The sequence below is a fragment of the Taudactylus pleione genome, unplaced genomic scaffold, assembly GCF_031769625.1.
Source record: "Taudactylus pleione unplaced genomic scaffold, aTauple2 ptg000032l, whole genome shotgun sequence".
Classification (NCBI taxonomy): domain Eukaryota; kingdom Metazoa; phylum Chordata; class Amphibia; order Anura; family Myobatrachidae; genus Taudactylus; species Taudactylus pleione.
This window is the reverse complement of record NW_028284434.1, coordinates 25,790,879-25,810,411: the sequence shown is the minus strand read 5'-3', so window position 1 is coordinate 25,810,411 and position 19,533 is coordinate 25,790,879. Positions and strand designations below refer to the sequence as shown.

The 19,533-nt window shown below is 39.2% G+C and overlaps 1 protein-coding gene across 1 annotated transcript in view; it reads right to left on the bottom strand.

Annotated features, from left to right (window-relative positions):
* Positions 1-18,145, bottom strand: part of NPTX2 (neuronal pentraxin 2) — a 30,428-nt gene extending 12,283 nt beyond the window's left edge. The window contains exons 1-3 of the mRNA XM_088451970.1: positions 17,286-18,145; positions 14,900-15,116; positions 9,813-10,057 (exon numbers count right to left, since the gene is read on the bottom strand). Of these exons, the coding sequence (XP_088308096.1) occupies positions 9,813-10,057; positions 14,900-15,116; positions 17,286-17,732 (909 nt within the window). The 5' untranslated portion in view covers positions 17,733-18,145. The remainder of the gene's footprint in view (positions 1-9,812; positions 10,058-14,899; positions 15,117-17,285) is intronic.
* Positions 18,146-19,533: the final 1,388 nt, after the last annotated feature.

Here is a 19,533-nt window from a genome sequence, read left to right as displayed (position 1 = left end):
ACAGCTAAAATCATGTAATTTTTTGCAATGAAAAATCAGAAATTTGGATTTAAAAATGGAAGATCTGAACTGCGGCTCAGGATTTATGTGGATCTCAGGAGATTAGAAATGCGACTCGGATCTGCCCGGATCCATGAAATTCGGGTGGATTCGGATTTCTGGAGAACCGAACCGCACAGCTCTAATTTTAGTGGAACAACAAAAACACATATCAAATAGTAATTTATAATATTCTTACAAATTAATGAGTTTGATTTCATTGGCATGTGAGAGTGACGCATCTTTATAACCAAAAAACAAATAAACAAACTAGTTTTTAAAGTGATCCTATAGAATTACACTGCAATTCATCTGCTGAAACTCTGCATGCAAAAATCCCATATGGCATACATGTATGCACTAAACAATATTAGTTTAAATATTTAGGGGCTTCTGTTATGTAGGGCACTTACGGGTCCAAACAAATCCAGACTAAAAAAAGATGCACTTACTGTAGCTTACTGCTCAGTTGTATTCAGTATCTAATTCTTCATTTATGTCAGGTACACATCAGATACACTTACAGTCCGGCAGGTCATAGGCACAATAATATTTTTTAATATACTGTATATTTTGATTTGTTAGTGAAAAGGTTTGTGAAGGACCCAATGAAAATAACTTGTGGGGGCCCCTCCTAGAGATCTGACAATTTGACATGCTGGCAATGTTATTAAAAAGTATTGTTACAAGTCGCGGTCACGACTTATCTCCTTCAAGCAGATTTCCCAGTCAGGACGGGGTTACTCCAGTTTCTTCTGTTGCTAGGCGATTGGCACACCTCAGGAAGTGATGTATCATCCTCAGTGCAGTTTGATTGGTCCGACCTCCTATTTGTACACACTGGACTTTTGCGGCCTCGTCGACTATAGCGTTCCTGTGGGTTCTCTAGGCTCAGCGGCACGAGCAGTTTCCTGTCGACTCTGCTGGAAGGATCTCCGTCTCCTCGGTTTTGTCTCCCAGCTGTCTCCCCGGCTTTTGTGGCCTCTCCTACTGCTCCCTAGCTGCACCATCAACTTCCGCGCTGTGCTCCAGCTTCGTTATTCCACCTGTGGCTTTCTAGCTGTACAGTCAGTGACGGCCCTCCAAGCTGAATCAGCATTCTCGGCAGGTCAATGGATGCTAATTTGTACACAAACTTGTACACTAAACTTGCACTCAAACCTATGTACTGTCTGTCAGGACTTTGGAAGCTAACTTGAACACAAACCTGTACACAAACTTGTACTCAAATGTATGTATTGTCCATCAGGACTTTGGATGCTAATTTGTACCAACCTGTACACAAACTTGTACTCAAACCTATTAATATTCCGTCAGGACTGTGGATGCTAATTTGTACACAAACCTGTACACAAACTTGCACTCAAACCTATGTATTGTCCGTCAGGACTTTGTATGCTAATTTGTACCAACCTGTACATAAATTTGTACTCAAACCTATGCAACTTTGGATGCTAATTTGTACACTAACTTGTACATAAACTCATACTCAAATCTGTGTACTATTTATCAGGACATTGTATCTAGTTCAGTGCTCAAGCCACAACATCGGCTCTCCAAAGCAAATCAATTGTCAAACTCTTCAGTACGGATTCTAAGCCACAACATCCGCTCTCCAAATCAAATCAATTGTCAAACTCTTCAGTACGGATTCTAAGCCACAACATCGGCTCTCACAGCCAAATCAATTGTCTAACTCTTCAGCATCGGCTCCAAGCCACACCATCGACTCTCAAAGCCAACTCAAATATCTTCCTCTCCTCAGTACGGGCTCCAAGTCACAACAACAGCTCTCAAAGCTAAATCAATTAATTGACTCTTCAGTACGGGCCTCAAGCCGCCTTTTCTATTCTTATAACCATACCACATTTACTACCAACAACATCTTGAACCAGCTTCTTGCTGCATCGATAGTGTACCACTTCCTATTCTGGTTCTATTCTCATATCTACTATCCACGATTAAGTCTCCATTCCAACTGTTGCTCTCACCATTGTATCCTTATACTCCTCCATGTGAATTGCTACTACCTCGAGCTATAAGTCCAGGTGGCCACCTAAGTACCGGTGAACGTATCCCAGTTCTAAGGGAACAACGGGCATTTGTTATTGGCAGAAGATCTCGCTAGCCTGGTTATAGACTTTTTCACATGAAGTAGGCATTGGATATCATAACAAGTATTACATTCAAATACTCCCAACACCTCAAATGTGTTAAATACACTGTAGTGCCCACAGTTAACATCATACCAGGCAGAAACCCCAGTTCACATAGTGTATGCCACAGCGCCCCAATGATGGTGAGCTCCTTTGTTAATCTAATACTGGTACTTGGACTGTGTGGCCCCCCCTTCCTCCATTATTCCAGTCATAAGGAGTAACCAATGTAAGATGAGAGCAAGGGGCTGAAAAAGTCCTATTGCAGTGGTAATTGATCGATGTTTTCATGACTACGCATGTGCCGGAGCCGCAGTGCGCATGTCTCTCAATAGTGCTAAGGCTCCGATCGAAGTGCACTGTTAACCGAAACCTGATTGACAAGCTTCAGGTGTTTTGGGACAGAAATGGGGAGCATGACAGCCCCATTTCCTGGACATGCCAAAACCATTGGCTGCATCCTAGTATTCAGTTTCATTAGCCCTGACAGCGTAGTTTTGCCAGGCATTCTGAGTAACTTGACTGTTACTTAGAGGTCCGATGCTGCAGCCGATGGTCTCAATGTTGATCCGATGCAGCATCTTCTAATGCATTGGATCAGACCAGCAGTGTGCGTCTTTTTTACACCAGAAGCCTCCTGTGGCATTTATTTTCGCAGAACATTTGCGTTCACCTCTCAAATGGGCCCCAAGTCTGCATTTGGACATTTGCGCACCTTTATGTTATGGAATATGCGCAGTACCTATTTGCCTTTTTTGTGGCAAATAAACTGATGTAGGTCCAACACAGCATCGGTCCCTTACTGTATATGAGTGTAATACATGCATAAATGATAAGTTTTACCAAGAAGATAGTCACCACTACATTAGACATTTATTGCACATAAATATTCATTCATTTTCAACAATTTCCTGTCTGTAAAAATTCCTACGCTATGCTCAGTCCTCTTCCAACAGTTCTACAGGATAATCAGTATGTAACGTTCATCATAAAAGACATATTGCTGTTTTTCTGTTTCCTAATGGAATTGTATCTCTTTATTGAGATGTGGATTTCTAAAGCACTGAGTGGTCCACAAATGCTGGCAGCCCTGAGAATACGTTTGAGAAGCATACATTTACAGCAGCTTGCGAGATCTGTGTGCATTTCTGATAAGCTGATAGAACGCAGACCATCTGAATGGTACTGGGGGTCTCCTAGCAACATTGCTACTACACATTATGGAATGATGTGTTTACCGGCTTAATAAGCAGTGAGAAAACACAACATTTGTACCATGCAAACAAACCTTTACCATTGTAAATAATGCAGATTTAACCTATTCATTGCTTAAGCCTCCTGTCTAATGCTTCTTAAAGTGGCTCCACAGCAACCAGAACAAATAATGTTTACTGATGCAGGCAGTGTATAAACATATGGGGGCATATTTGTCAACAAATATTTTCGGTATATCTCCCAAAAAACACCTGCTTTCGAGGCGTACCGGCAAAATAGTAAGCAACCCCGGCAGGGGTGGTTTAAGAGAGGAGGGAGACCGTGTGCAGGCTCCATGTGAGCACCCTCCTCATTGTGAAGCAGTAGACTCTAGTATTGTGTAGGACTCTACTGCACATGTGCAGGTCTTCAGGAACCTGGCGCCTGCACCATATTCCCGGGGACTTCTCGACTGTGCATGTACCATTTTCCAGGTGATTTCTGCTGCTGCTGTAGTGCCAACGTGGGACTCCAGATAGGTGAGTATAATTATATGGGTGCATGATGTGGTCCCCCCTGGACCCAGGAACCCATGTGCACCACACATGCTACAACCGTTACTGTGAATACACACCTGCACATTATCGGCCTGATTTTGGCTGATTTAGCCAAATCAGAAAGACAAATCGGCCATATCGTGCAGTGTGTATGTCCGATTTGCACACTCCCGTGGTCCCATGCGTTATATTGTGATTGGCTGTGCTGCACACGATAACGGAGGCGGCGCCGTACATATTAATGAAGGATGGAACAAGCATTCGTTCCTTCATTCATTAAATCGTGCAGTGTGTACCGGCAATCATGCGATGTCCAGGGTGAAGTCAAATAGCCCTCAACATCGGCACGATTGGCGGTCGTTTAGGTATGTACCCACCCTAAGAGATATGCTAATGAATCCTGGGTGTTTCTAGGGGGGGAAGATATCTGGCGAATTCACCAAGCTCCAGAATGCAAAGCATTTTGAAGCTTGGCCCCAGTCTGCAATACTTTCCAGGAGAGGGTTTCGCATCCCCTGTCTCTGCATGCATGTTTTAATAAATTTGGGTGATACTTAATTCTTATTGCAGAGACACAGCAAGCAGCTATAAGAAATTATAATTATCATTTTAAAACTCATAAATCAATAAATATGCCCCTTAGGGACATATTTTTGAAACTCATTTTGTGGGAAGTTCCCCAAAAATTGGTGTTTTCTGGGTAAACCCACAAAATAAATATAAGCATCCTCAGGATGTAGAATATATAGGGGTTACCGTAGCAAGTATCAAAGATAGGTTTCTATGGTGGCTACTATATTGTGAGATTTACCAAGCTCCATTTGGCCTCAGTAGCTATCACCATCTTTAGATAGCATCAGCCATTGTAGACTATGGGCTGCAGATCACACAATTTACAATTCACCCAGTAATGGGCACTTGCACATGTACGTCTGTTGACCGAACATGCACAGTAACATGACCGCCCCCGAACGTAAAAGTAAATTGAACACATTAGCAATCAGTCCATGTACCTGCATTTACTTTTTCATACATCACGTTGGAAAATAATTTTAATTATTAAGAATTAAGAAATTAGATTTATTAAGTCTATAACATGATAATTAATAAAGTGGCTCCTTATACTATACAAAATCTGAGCATGTTTTTAAGAACTCTCTGATTTCCCACTGACAAGAATAGTATGGCTGAATGTGTAGGCGGTATGGTCGTGGCTAAAGCTGATTGTTGCTGGATCAAGACCTATTTTATTCTTGATTTCTTTCTTGATTTTTCCTTTTGGAATATTGGGAAATAAAGGTTGAATTAATAAAATCATAAACAACACTCAATGCACTGAGGACTGACATGGAGCACTCCCCACTTAACAAAGCCATTAGAATTGTTGGACCCACAGTAAGAAGAGGGGGTGTTGTCACATGGTTTGTGTGCATACATGTTACCCAATAGGTTATAGTAGCTACACGGGAAATTTGGTGCCCTAATTGTCTTAGTTTAAGGATAATTTCAACATTTTAATCAACTGTTCATAAAATCTTTTTAATAATGGGACATAACCACCAAATAAGATCCATATCTCCTCTATGTGGCCAACCCTGGATATAAGCATCTAGACATATCTGCACATCTTATTCAGGACTGCAGGGACTCTGTGCCACAAAAGAAACATTTTAATAGCTTATTTAAAATGTTACAAGTGGGATTTTCAATGGACTGCATATTTTCACCAAGAATATATTCCCATTATCAACATTTATTATTAATAATAATTTATTATTATTATTATTATTATTATTATTATTATTATTATTATTATTATTATTATTATATAATAGCAATACATTTGTCTCCTTTTGTGATATTCCATCTAATAAAGGCAACCATTAATCTGATGCACCTTTTTCTGGCATAACCATCTGTCATTTTTATTTAGGTCTTTAATAAAATTCATAGCCTTGGATCTCAGATTGTATAAATGCATGACTTACAGTAGTCATGCATTATTATCTAATGAGTATAGGTCACTTCAAATTTCTAAATTAAATACTTATTTCACTTGGTCCAAGCTTTTAAGAGATTCAGTTGAAGTTGGAAAAAGATCAACATGTTGATGACATTGATTTATATTCAACCCATACATTTCCTTTAAGGGAAATTCACTATCTACTGAAGATTCTAAAGAACACCAAATAGACTGGCTTTTGGACATATTATGTAATTAAGTAATTTGGAATGCAATCATTTAGTCCACATTCACAATGTCAACACCAGATTGTCAACAGTTATGATGTCGACATGGCTAAAATGTCAACATAATAAATGTCAACACCTGGAAAATGTCAACATGAGCATCAGTTGTGTATTAATAGCACCCGAGGAGCCTGTGTGCAGCACGCACCCTTCTCTTAGCAGCTGCACTCCACCACCACAAAGACCGCATCTTACTTTGTGCAAGCAAGCAGGTCCCACCATCTTCACAGAGATATTCGGGAAGATGAAACATGCACACAAGAGAGAGAAGGCTCTGGCACAGTGCCAGAGTCTTTGTTTTCACTGCGCTGTGCCATCTTGTCAGTGAGAAAATGGCACAATGAAGGAGAAGGGACCGCTTGCGGGTACAAGGTAATTATATTATAGTTGCAGGGTGTATGGTGTGAAGCCTCCCTGGACCCAGGGGACAGCATGCACCTCACATGTTCAGCCGTTATAAATATGCCTATGATTAGCATTAGGGTTAGGTTTAGGAATTATGGTTTGCATTAGGGGTTAGGGTAAGGTTTAGGAGTTATGATTAGGATTAGGGGTTAGGTTTAGGGTAAGCATTAGGAGTTAGGGTTAGGTTTCGGAGTTATGGTTTGCATTAGGGGTTAGGGTAAGGAGTTATGGTTAGCATTAGGGGTTACGGTAAGTTTTAGGAGTTATGGTTAACATTAGGGTTAGGTTTAGGAGTTATGGTTACCATTAAGGGTTAAAGTTAGGTTTAGGAGTTATGGTTAGCATTAGGAGTTAGGGTTAGGTTTAGGAATTATGGTTAGCATTAGGGGTTAGGGTTAGATTTAGGAGTTATGATTAGCATTAGGGGTTAGTGTAAGGTTTAGGAGTTTTGATTAGCATTAGGGGTTAGGATAATGTTTAGGAGTTATGGTTAGCATTAGGGGATAGGGTTAGGTTTAGGAGTTATCATTAGCATTAGGGCTTAGGGTAAGATTTAGGAGTTTTGGTTAGCATTAGGGGTTAGGATAAGGTTTAGGAGTTATGGTTAGCATAAGGGGTTAGGGTAAAGTTTAAGAGTTATGGTTATTATTAGGGGTTAGGGTTAGGTTTAGGAGTTATGGTTAGCATTAGGGATTAAGGTAAGGTTTAAGAGTTATGGTTAGCATTAGGGGTTAGGGTAAGGTTTAGGCGTTATGGTTAGCGTTAGGGGTTAGGGTTAGGGTTAAGAGTTATGGTTTGCATTAGGGGTTAGGTTTAGGTTTATGAGTTATGGTTAGCATTATGGGTTAGGGTTAGGTTTAGCGGTTATTGTTAGCATTAAAGGTTAGGGTAAGGTTTAGGAGTTAGGGTTAGTGTTTAGACTTAGGTCTAGTGTTAGCATCAGGGTTAGGGATACACTTACTGCAAAATCAGAAAATTTACATTCTGACCATGTCAGCATTTCATCAGTGTTGACTGGTGAATGCCGACATGTTCACTGTCAATATTACAGCCATGTCGACAGTCTCATGTTATTCTAGTATTTGTTTTGAAGCTCTATGATAATATTACAAATCAGTAAGCCAGAGCCAATTGAACTGCATCTCTTTTGCAATCCTTGAAGATTTATAAGAAAAATTAATCTTATTATTATTATCTTTTTAAATGACTTCAGATTTTAGTAATGAAAAGACATCTTTAACTCTGCAAACTTATAGGTTAGGCAGTAGTGGAAGCTTCATAGACCCAACCGTGATATATATTTTAAAGATATTAGAATCAGTTGTATAATTCAAACGATATAAAGATGCTAAGTCATCAGATATGTTTAGTAGACCTGTGCTCTTTAAAGAAGATCTGTAAAACATGCACTGGTGGATGTGTTGAGACTATATTAGCAAAAAAAACTTTAATATTGTTACATACTTTCAAATATATCTGTCTAGCTCCTAAATTTAATAAAATTATATATACTGTACACTATGCATGTCCCTATGAGAAGCATAAAGTATACAGTATATTCATAGAAACACAGATGCAAAGAGAGAATGTAAGATGAAATTTACAGTCATCCTTTCATTTTACACTCTGTCACGAATTTTCTGTGTTGCTCCAAATAGTTTTGTACAGTCCCTGCACGTGTTTTGACTGCACCTGTGCTCTTATTCAATGCCAGGTGAAGACAATGGAAAACAGGTAAAAGGCTAAAATGGGAGAATTGACCTTGTGCATACATCGTACCTGGGTTACAGCATACAAAACTCCATTGCCAGTTTTTATATTGTATTCATAACTGTAAGGGGCTGAGAGCACTATGTTATAGTCCTCAACTTCTCTTAATATCCTCCCTTGAGAATAAACCAATTGTCTTCTTAAGCTGGCCATATAGTGCAGACCAGCTGACAGAGACAGGGGAGGAGCCAACTCTCCAATTATTGGAGTGCCTCCATAGACTACACGCAGGATCAGATTAACATGGGGCAGAGGGGACTACAGTCCTAGGGCTCCAAATAAAAATAAGCTCATTGTTATGACAGTTTGATTATGACCAACTTCCTAGCTGGCCACACGGCTGGCCATAAATCCTAAGTATTAAAAATGCATTTAATTTTTCTACTGTTATATATATGGGGAGACATTGGCTCTAATAGTGTAGGGGGTACACTATCATTGGGGAGCACTGAGAGGGGTTGGGTACTGTTTACCTGGGTTTGGGCTTGTTAGAGGGGTCCCCCAGGGACCTGATTGGCCTGGAGCCCAGGATGTGAGTCACATGGAACATGTGACGTGAGTAAGAGATCCGGAAGAGAGAGGATGCATTGGGAGCCGCCAATCAGATACCAGCTATTTGCCACACACTGCCCCAATAGCCCCCTTTAGTGCTTGGGGAGCCCCCCTTTGCAGGACTGCACATTTTCAGTATTTTTTTTTTGTGAAGGGGGCATGGCCATCCTGGATTAGGCCACGCCCCCAGTACTTGGGCCCACACTGCCCACACTATCCACATCCACCAACAGCACTGGTCACAGCTCCTCCACTTATCACAATAGGCCCTTGATCATTTTCAGCTCCAGGCAGATATGACCATTAATCCGGCTCTGACTACACAATATGGAGGTGATTTCCATTCATAGCCTGAAGCTGGCTGAATGACGGTCGGGTAGAATGGATAGTTTTGATAATCAAACTGGTTGATCCAGGCCAGTTATCAGCATGTTTCAGGCTGTGAGCAATCATCTTTCAGTACTATACACTGAAAGTTAATTATTCAAACCAGTGGTTAGTTGGTTGGTTTGCACAATTATTGTGCAGTGTACTGCAAGAACATGAGTCCAGCCAGTCTGATTTCCTCATTATGGCCACACCACTACTGCACCTCTTTGTACCTGATATGTGATGTAGAGAGGGAGCTACAGGCTATCAAATTAGTTGTTACAGGTTATCGAATGTTACAATTTTGCATCTATATTAGCAAATTGTCCCATTATCTTTAAGATATGGAAATACTCATATTTTGTCCAGCAAACTGTGTGTTGTGTTATGAATCATACAATATATAGTTATTAAAATAATGAATTATCCAGTATTATTTATCATTAGCCCTTTCTACTTTTTATCATTCACAATCTCATCACCATGTATTTTTTTTCTTATAAAAAGAGATTGCACATACCTTGTCATTGATTAATAGTTCAATTGGGTGATTTCCCCACTCAATCAGTACAATCTCATTGGCTTGTCCTTGTACAGCATAGGAGAATGGGGTTCCAATACCAGGAGATGCGCTGGACTTCAGCCACATACAGATTGTAAACGCAAACAGCTCAGGCAGAGTCTTTTTAATCTTCCCATACAAATAATTGGTACGAAGCGGGAGGGAAACCTTGAAATCATCTGGTGATTTAAATGCACTGCTTCCTGTTAACACACAGAGTGAACACAACATGTTATGCTTTGGGTTATTTACCTGTCAACGAAGAGAGAAATGTGTTTAAAGGTAAATAGCATTGCCTTTGTAAAAGCTTAAAAACCACATTCAAAGAAACAATTTTGCTATGACAATATTAGATGAGCGAGTGCTACAGTAATCAAAGAGTACTTTTTTTTCCGCACAACATTATTCTAAATATTTGTGCAATATAGTGTGTAAATATAATCAAACAAATCCAGAGAGAAAACATAATTATTTCTCCACCCTTCTACTTACTAGTATCATTCAACAGGATGCAATCAACATAGGTACACTGTGCCAAACAGAAACCAGGGAAATAGTGAGATCTAAAGCTGGGTACACATTAGGATGATGGATCTATCCGCCGTCAGAGCGGGCGATTGGTAAACTATATACACTTACCAATCGGTACTTACCAATTGGCCGCTCGATGTGTCTAGGCTAATATCACAACTGGGAGGGCATTTTGCCTGTCCAATTCAGAGTTCAGTGTCAGCAGTTCCTGCACCAAGTGTACAGGCCGGTCGGCGGGTCACCTGTACACACCTGCAGATGCATCGATATATCTTTTAGATATATTGGCATCGTCTATGCTGTAGGGCTGACCTGATGTGTCTGTGAACGACGTCGTTCATAGACATATCGGGTGCACACACCCACTGATGCACCTGCAATACTGTATATAGCTCATCGATAGAACAAACTATATATTGCCAAGTGTGTACCCAGCATTTCCTACTGTAGATATCAAATTGGTTGACTGCTCCAAACAGAATATGGTATGTGAACCTAATGGTATTAAGTACTTAGCACCAGGCAGCACAAATGAGAGGGGCAAAGTGTTTTGTCAATGACATTTATTTGAGTTTACTCTTTATTGTATTTGTATTACTGTACATTTGAGGTGGGTAAAACATAGTTAGTACTTGGACAATTTTAGGACATGAACATAACTTTATTTTAATGAGAGCGGCTGGGGAGAGTTTGTCTTTGTCTCAAATTAAACATTATGTAAACCTTTACGTATGTAACATTTATGGGATAATGGGTCTCATATCATTTATAGGCCCCATAAGTATAAGGGCGGTCAGGCGACTGACCGTACACTTGCTGCAGAGGCCACCGGTGACTGACATAACAACTGGGTGGGCACATGTAAATGTCCGTGCAGTTGTGACTTCAGCCACGACACATCAGGCCAACAATTGGTAAGTGTGTATGCACTTACCAATCATCAGATAGGATGGCTAGTGTGTATCCAGCTTTATTTATCAGCTGAGTGGCAACTCCTTTCAAAACTTGTACTGATTGCCTTTAGCAAACAGGGGCAGCACTTATGTTTGCCCCTATTATAACCATCCAGTCTCACACTAAGGGGGTGATGAGGCAAATCTTCTAAAGACAAGTAAAGGTGTTGCCAATAGCAACCAATCAGATTCTTCTTATAATTTTATAGAATGTACTAGATAAATGATAGCTAGTAGTTCATTGGTTGCTTTGGGCAATTTAACTTTCATCTTTAGAAGTTTTGATACATCTCCTCTTAACTAATGTACCCTGCATGCTGCCTAAATTGATTAGGAGGAATCACTGGGAAAAAATCATGATGAGTTCCTCTACGGAGTTAATGTTTAATCCAGAAGCTAAATACAATTTCCCATGCCCCATTGCCTGCCATAATGTGTGTACCACATGGCATAAACCAACCAATGCATTGTTTTGAGGGATTTTACGTTAGCATTTCTTTCCTCCATGCTTCCTTCTCCATTACAGTTGAAGCGAAGGAGAATTCATGGTTTTAAAAATAAAACTTCTTAGCTGAAGATCTATCCATCAAGTTTCTTTCAGACCATAAGTGAGCCTGCCTTACTGTATGTGCATGGCATGGAACTGATGGCATATGCCCATGCTGCAGCATATGGGTACAGGCCAACTTCAGAAAACAATGAATAAGGCAGACTCTTCAGGTAACTGTAATATGAGCAGGTCTCAACACATGTGCTCAAAATCTAGGGGCCATCTCCAAAAAAGTAGCAGCCACCATATGCTATCCCACACTGTATCTGATTCAAACACACAGAACCATACATATTGCCTAATATGTAAATCCATATATTTTTCCAAGTATAAAAACATGAAGAATTGTGATGTATTCATAATGTCGACACCACAATGTTGACAGTTATGATGTCAACATTGTTGAAATGTTGACAGTGAACATGTCAGCATTTGCAGAATGTTAACATGTGAAATGTTGACATTCTGCAGGGACCAGAGGGTTACGGTTATGCTGCGGGAGTGGAGGGTTAGAGTTAGGCACTAGGGTGAGGTTGAGAGCTAGGCTAGGGGATGAAAGGATAGGCTAAGGCACTAGAGGGAGGGTTTGGGTTAGCGATGCTCAATGCCGTCTGATACGCCAGAAGTCATCAGGACATCACCGCCAGAAGACACCACTAGAGCTGCATACCAGCCGTACCAGGTAAGTCACCACTAGACCATTAGGGACATTTTGATGACATTCTAATCATGTTGACATTTCATCAATGTCGACATTAGGGATGTCAACATGCCAAGCATATCGACATGCTGCATGTTGATAGTTCGACCATGTCAACACCCTCACGTTGATATTATGAATGTCGACATGATGGATGACGACAAAATATACCACAGCCTGAAGAATTATATCTGTTGAAAGTAACATGAAGAGCCTTATCCTTTGCCAAGTATAATATAGAAAGACTTATCTGTCATGTCTAACTTGCAGAGCCAAATTTTGTTTCAGTCAGCACAGATAACCTTTTGTTCAATTGATTTCTTGCACTGAACTTAAAAAGTCAGCTAGATTTCAGTACCTCCTGGAACCAAATCAGCTATAAGCCATATAACAAGTTGATAGACGATTCCATTGAAAAGCCAACAAGTTGAGTCACCGGCTACTTTTTTAAGAGTCCTTTTGTGGCTCAAAACACTGCAATTGCTTGGTTCCCCCAACACTTACCCTGCTATTCATTTCTAGATATATGAGATGGTGAGGTTATACAATTGGCAACAGACATGTGTTTCCAAGAACCCTAAAGCCCCTTCCTACTATCAACAAACTGTATATGCTCAGCATTTATAATATGTCTCAAATTACTCAAATCTTCATCTTTGGAATTCAAAATGGTTTTAAAATGGTAAATCTGAATAGTTCTAGGCAATTGTATTAATAGTGGAAAGTGGGGATATCACAGTAGTCATTCTACTAAAGCTTCATTATTGAATATTTATCTCTCTCTCTCTCTCTCTCTCTCTCTCTCTATATATATTTTACCATAGATTATATCTTGCAAAAGTTCATATAATTACATGTATGCTCTTATTCAACCGGCTACGTCTTGCCTCCATACAGGTTCTAATTATCCTACCTGTAATGCCTGTGGTAACTTCTGCTGCACTGGCCCTTGAGGTTTAAATATGTCAGACAAATGTATATTTGAATTCAAGACCTGAGGCTCTAGTTCTCGTAATGCTTGCAGCTATATTATATGAATACACTACATAGTTAGAACAACACCTCTCAATGAGTAATTGCTGGATAGTTTGTTGATCAGGGACACTTCAATGACATAGCTCTGAGTTTTAATTTTCCTTCATCCCTGTGGTTAGCTACTGTATGTGTTACAAATCTGTGAGGGTACTGTCAGTGCAGTTAAGACAAGCTTCTCTTGCTTGACACAAAAAAGAGTATTGTTGGAATTATAGTAGCAGGAACAACTGAATCAGAGCTGTGTACATTGACTGACTAATGTATGTTTCTTTGCCTTTCACTGGTTGGCATGGGCTGCCATATGTGTCATTGTTGGTGATGAGGATGGTTGTACAGTGTTCAAGAGATGTCTTATGTTTTACAAAAAATATATGATTGAACACAAATAAATATATAAAATGTAAGTGACACTTGTAACATTCATCAACACGTAAGTAAAAATAATATCTGTAAACTATTTAAAGCTATAACCAATCATAACATGTAAAATTAAGGTTTATATAAAGGAAAGCTCTCAGTCATTAGGTGTTATAAAATGTTCTCTTTAAAAAACTCAGAAATAGGAACGCTATCATGCATAAGATATATAGGGGTCTATTCACCAATCAGCTCCTAGCTTTCATTTTACAGACTGTGTTTGAAAATTGACAGGAGCTGATTGGCTGGGACTTATCTTTCTCAATTTTATCTCTCTCCAAGGCTTAGTTAATAGACACCATAGCCTTCATCAAGATATTCGTAAAGCTACTCATACAGTATGTACATTAAGATGAGTGGAAGCTATAAGTCATTGTACAGTAGGTTATGTACAGTCTACTTCAATAAAACTAGATACAGGAAGGTACCGCTTTACCTGCATATGTTTTATACAGGTGAAAATGGTTTAACTACAACAAATAACTGATTTCATTCACCAATTATCATCTAGTTAAAAAATAATTATGAATGTTTTCTCATATACCTGAGTGAGGCTGTCATATCCTGTAATGTGTACTGTGGTGCACTGCAGAAAGCACGATTCTATCTACACCATCTGTAAATCCCATAACTACCTTCATAAATTCATGAATCTTATTAGTGATTATTTTATATAAGGGGACTTTCATCTAAACCTTAATGAGGTTTTAGTTTACTTTTAAAATATCATTGGTTGTACTTATAGTGCCTTCTTTACATCAGATTGATTTTACTATTATTGATAAGAATACAGAAGATCACCTCAAACAAACTCATCAGCCCCAAATTATCTTTACTGAGACTCTTTCAACAGCATTACCTTTCTCAAGCTCATGAACTCTTTCTAGGAGAGCAGTGAGGGCAGACTCTGTTCTGTGTCTGTGTGCTGCACTCTCATTATGAAGCAGTGACTTCTCATCTTCAAGTTCAGCCACTTTGTTTAAAAGCTGATGCTCTAAGTCCCCCAGCCTCCTCTGGAGTATCTCTCGAAGATCATTCGGCAGAGCCGAATAAGACACATTGGATCTCAATTGATGCTTCAAGAAAAAGGACAAATCAATTAGGCATTTGGTAGAAAGGATAGATATCCAAATTCACAATCCTTCTTGCAATGTGTCCTTGGCATCCCCTACAGAAAAATGGATTGACCCTTTGTGTGCTCAATTAAACTGAAGCTGAGCAATGTTATACCAAGTTCAGCCAAGAACAATTAATCATTTTACATGTTCACTACCTACTAATGCATGTCACCATTACAGCAATGCAGATATAAATTATTTATGTGAAACGTCTCTCAAGAATGTACAGTCCACAGGTTTGTGTCTGCCTAGGCTCACAGTCCAAAATACATGATTATGCCAACGATTATAGTGTTCATACAATTCTAAAGGCATTAGAGATAACTATGCCACTCGCTGGGAATTACGAAATACCCAATAGAGTAACAGGGGTTGTGAATATAATGAGTACACAACACAGCAAGACATCATTCTGAGCTGCCCTATTTAAGCAACTTAATTAGTGCATTTGATTCATGCAGACATATTGCTTTAGATATTATCCCTTCCTGATATTCCAGTAAATTAGATTTTAACTTCAGAGGCAAAATAGAATATATATTTGCATTATGTAATCCATGAATGAAGAAACTGCAATTGTCAATCACCATGCAAAATGTGTATTTTAACTATTATTATAACTTATTATATAATCATAAAACTGCAACAGTTGTCAATAATTAGTGACTATAAATTTACATATTACTTCTCACATATAATAAATTCCTTCTAATGTACAGAGTAAATGTTCAACATGTTGTACATAATATATTGTATACAATAACAGTATAGTCCCTGATAAAAAGTGAATGGTATATTTTTGTCATACAAGATTTGGTTTCATTTTTGCATGAAGATATTAATTTGACATTATAACACTTCTGAATTATTGGTTGAGGTTAGATTCCTTAAAGAATGTGATGCAGGATTTCATGAAACAGGTATAATGTATTTTTGAACAAAAGAGCAAGATTTTAAATGCAAAGATTATAAGAATTTAGGAATAGACTATTGCCTCTCATTTTGTTGCAAATGTCTGAACTTGCAATATGGAGTTAACATTCTTTCTAGCTCTATACTACAAAGTAGAGATGAGTGGTTTGGTTTTGACTAGGTTCTTTTCACCAAATTAGCACAAGTTCGGATTAGTTCGGATTTATCTTACTGGCTATCCAAAGCACATGAGAGTCAGATAGCCCATAGGAGGCCATTTTTGAGATCCGAACATAACCGAGTAAAACCAAACTGCTCATCTCTACTACAAAGCACAGGATTAATAGCGCAATCAATAATTAAATATACATTTACATTCTTATTGTTTAATAATCTTCAGAACTTCCTAGTGCTTTACTACAGTATTTTAGTACATATTGCATTTGTGTATAGTGTAAACAGACACTCTGCCTTAATTTGCTTTTACAAACCACAAGATATTCATGAGTACATATTGTAGTGCATTAATGAACATTAATAAAATCAATGTAATTCATGGCAAGTGGACATATAAGTTGTTTTAGTGTTTACTGACTAATTTAACATCATTATTAAACTTACTATTTGCTGAGTTTGAATTATACAAATATTACACAGAAATAATGACCTATTGATTTATTATAAAGTACCATGATAATCAAATTCCATTACAAACATTTTCACTAGCTGTACTCCAATATGGCTCCGCTTTACTAAATTATTCATCCCAATACAGTCCATGAAAATGCCTTGACCGCAAACACAATTGGGCTGTAAAGACCTGTGAATTCAGTACCTTGGACAGTTCAATAGCAAGCTACAGTACTACCTTACACATGTCGCAGTAATACATACACGTATGAGCCGTCCAATGTGCTGAACATGTCATTTCAATGCTCTGTTTAAAACCATATAAACAACGTGAAACTGTATCAGAGCTTTCATTTCCAAATAATATTTAAATCTCGTATAAAAAAATATGAATGGAATGTAAGCATTACATCATAACGTGACCAATGACTATCTAAGCTGTCTAAGGGACTTTAATATGAATGGACGGCAAACGCAGGCAATGGCTTAAACAGGCCATTTACATTTTAGATGAAAATAATAATAAAAAATAAATATATTTGAACTTTTAAAGGATTTTTTTTTTAATTAAGAAAAAAGAAGTACCTCCAAATTCTCCAGCCTGTCTTTTAAGGACTGCATGGTGCGACTGAGTTGGTCGATGATCTGGCTGGGGTCCCTGGGGAGATCTCCCATGGTGTCTTTTCCTCCGGACTTCCCGGAGAGTTTTTTCCACGAGCCATGCTTGCCATCCTGCCCTGCGCCTTCTGACAGGCTCTCGCAGCGTGTAAGCTTGGCAGTCAGCTCCCGGATAGTCTCCTTCTGGTTCCCGATCGTCTCCTTCTGCTGCAGGATGGTCTCCCGCAGCTGGATAACGGTGGATCGCAACTCCTCTTCCGGGGATCCAATGTAACCTGGCATAGAGCAGCCTGGGGTGGCATCGGGAGGGAGGGCAGTGCACACGAAGCGCTCCCCTGGCTTCTCCTGAGTCTTTATAGTGTTGCCTGTGGCCAGGGCGATCAGGCAAATAATCCCAATTAGCAGAGCAAGCATGCCTAGTGCTACCACTACAGCTCCACACAGGAGGGTGCCCGGCTTGGTGGTCTTTAACTCGCCCAGATCAGATTGCTTGGGTCAACCGATGATCGCGCAGATCCCCTCTTCAGCCACAATCCTCCCCACAGCTAACTGCAACAGGCAGCTGAGTTTAAGCGATCTAGTTGATCCACTCGGTCGTTTGATGGACTGTACCCACTTGAAGTTGTGCCAACAAAGAGTCAGAGAGAAGAAGCTACACTATGTTGCCACTTTCTGCTACTCGGTGGACGTCCAGCCAGGGAAAGCTACTCTCTGTGAGTGTCTGCTCTGTACAATCTCTCTTATCTCCAGCAGAGTCAGGCACTGCCCGAGCTCATCTCACAGGCTCATCTTAAAGGGACAGCACCGGCAGGCGTGTCTGGATTGGCAGAATCCCTGGCATTTAAACGTCATCTCATCCCACAGCATGCATGTACAGGCTTTAAACGTGATCATAATGTTGCTGGTGGTGGGTGTGAAAGCCATGAGATCTCTCATTGGTCAGACAGGAAATACTTTATTGTTTTGGAATTGTACTCATTGTAAGCTACAAACTGACTAGTGCACCTGTTGTTGCACAATTTGTAATATTACTATATGTTGACAGCACACATATATTATGCATCTATAAAATAGAAAAGGAGAATAGTTTTACTAAACAAAGAGTGAATGTGTTTGAATGCCAATATTCAGTTACATACAGTACAGTAATAATGACTTATAATTTATTGCTGTGCTATGAAAGAGTTAATAATTTCCTGTGCACAAGGTGAAATGGGTTAATGATGAGTTGTTTTTCTAGCGTGAAGCCACCATTGAGAAAACAGAACTCAGTCAAGAACATGCTACTCAAGGGGAAGATGCATTATTAATTAGCACACTGTATTAAAGGACTTCTAGTGATGGAAAGTGGTGAGACTGAGCTGTGCAATGGTATGACTTTCCATATTGTCTATTAGAAGGGCTGCTGGGTCTGTAGAGAGACTTTTATACAATTCGAGTTGCAGATTTTTTTTGCTTGTAAATTGGAATGATTGCACACAGTGTAGTGGTGTTATTGTACAGTTTATTATCCAAAGTAGTTTTGCACCTAAATGTAACTCAGTTCAAATTTTCTTGAATATTTCCATATTTTTAACACCAGAGGTCTGTATATTTCATTTGACATCATAAGGTAATACAGGATGCACAGTTTTATGGATGCACATTTAAATGTACCGCACTATTAAAACATCATTGATCATCATTTGGATAATTTTCATGATTTTAAAAGAAGATTATTTTATATTCCAAAATGAATTCAGTACATTTAGGGGCCTATGTACTAAGCCTTGGAGAGAGAAAAAGTGGGTGAAGATAAAGTACCAACCAGTCAGCTCACTTTTCAAACACACATGGCAGTTAGGAGCTGATTGGTTGGGACTTTATCTCCATTAACTTTATGTCCATCCAAGGCTTAGTAAATAGACTCCTTAATTACCAGACATGTTAATGCTTAAAGCTACATTACATTGGGATATCTGCTCTTGCTGATTGGTATCCCCCTATTTTTGGCTATGACTGTAGTCATGGGATCCTGGATAAAATGACTGAAACTTCAGGTGGTATTGCAACCTTATGGATCCTAGGGTGGCTTTTCAGATATTTTTATCTACTGAGATGTACAGTAAACAGAACTCTCAAAACTCACCTCTAAAGATGCTCTCAAAACGCAACTCTTCATTCAAGCTTACCACCCTTCCTCAACTTGCCCAACCTCTGCTTTACCCAGTCTTTA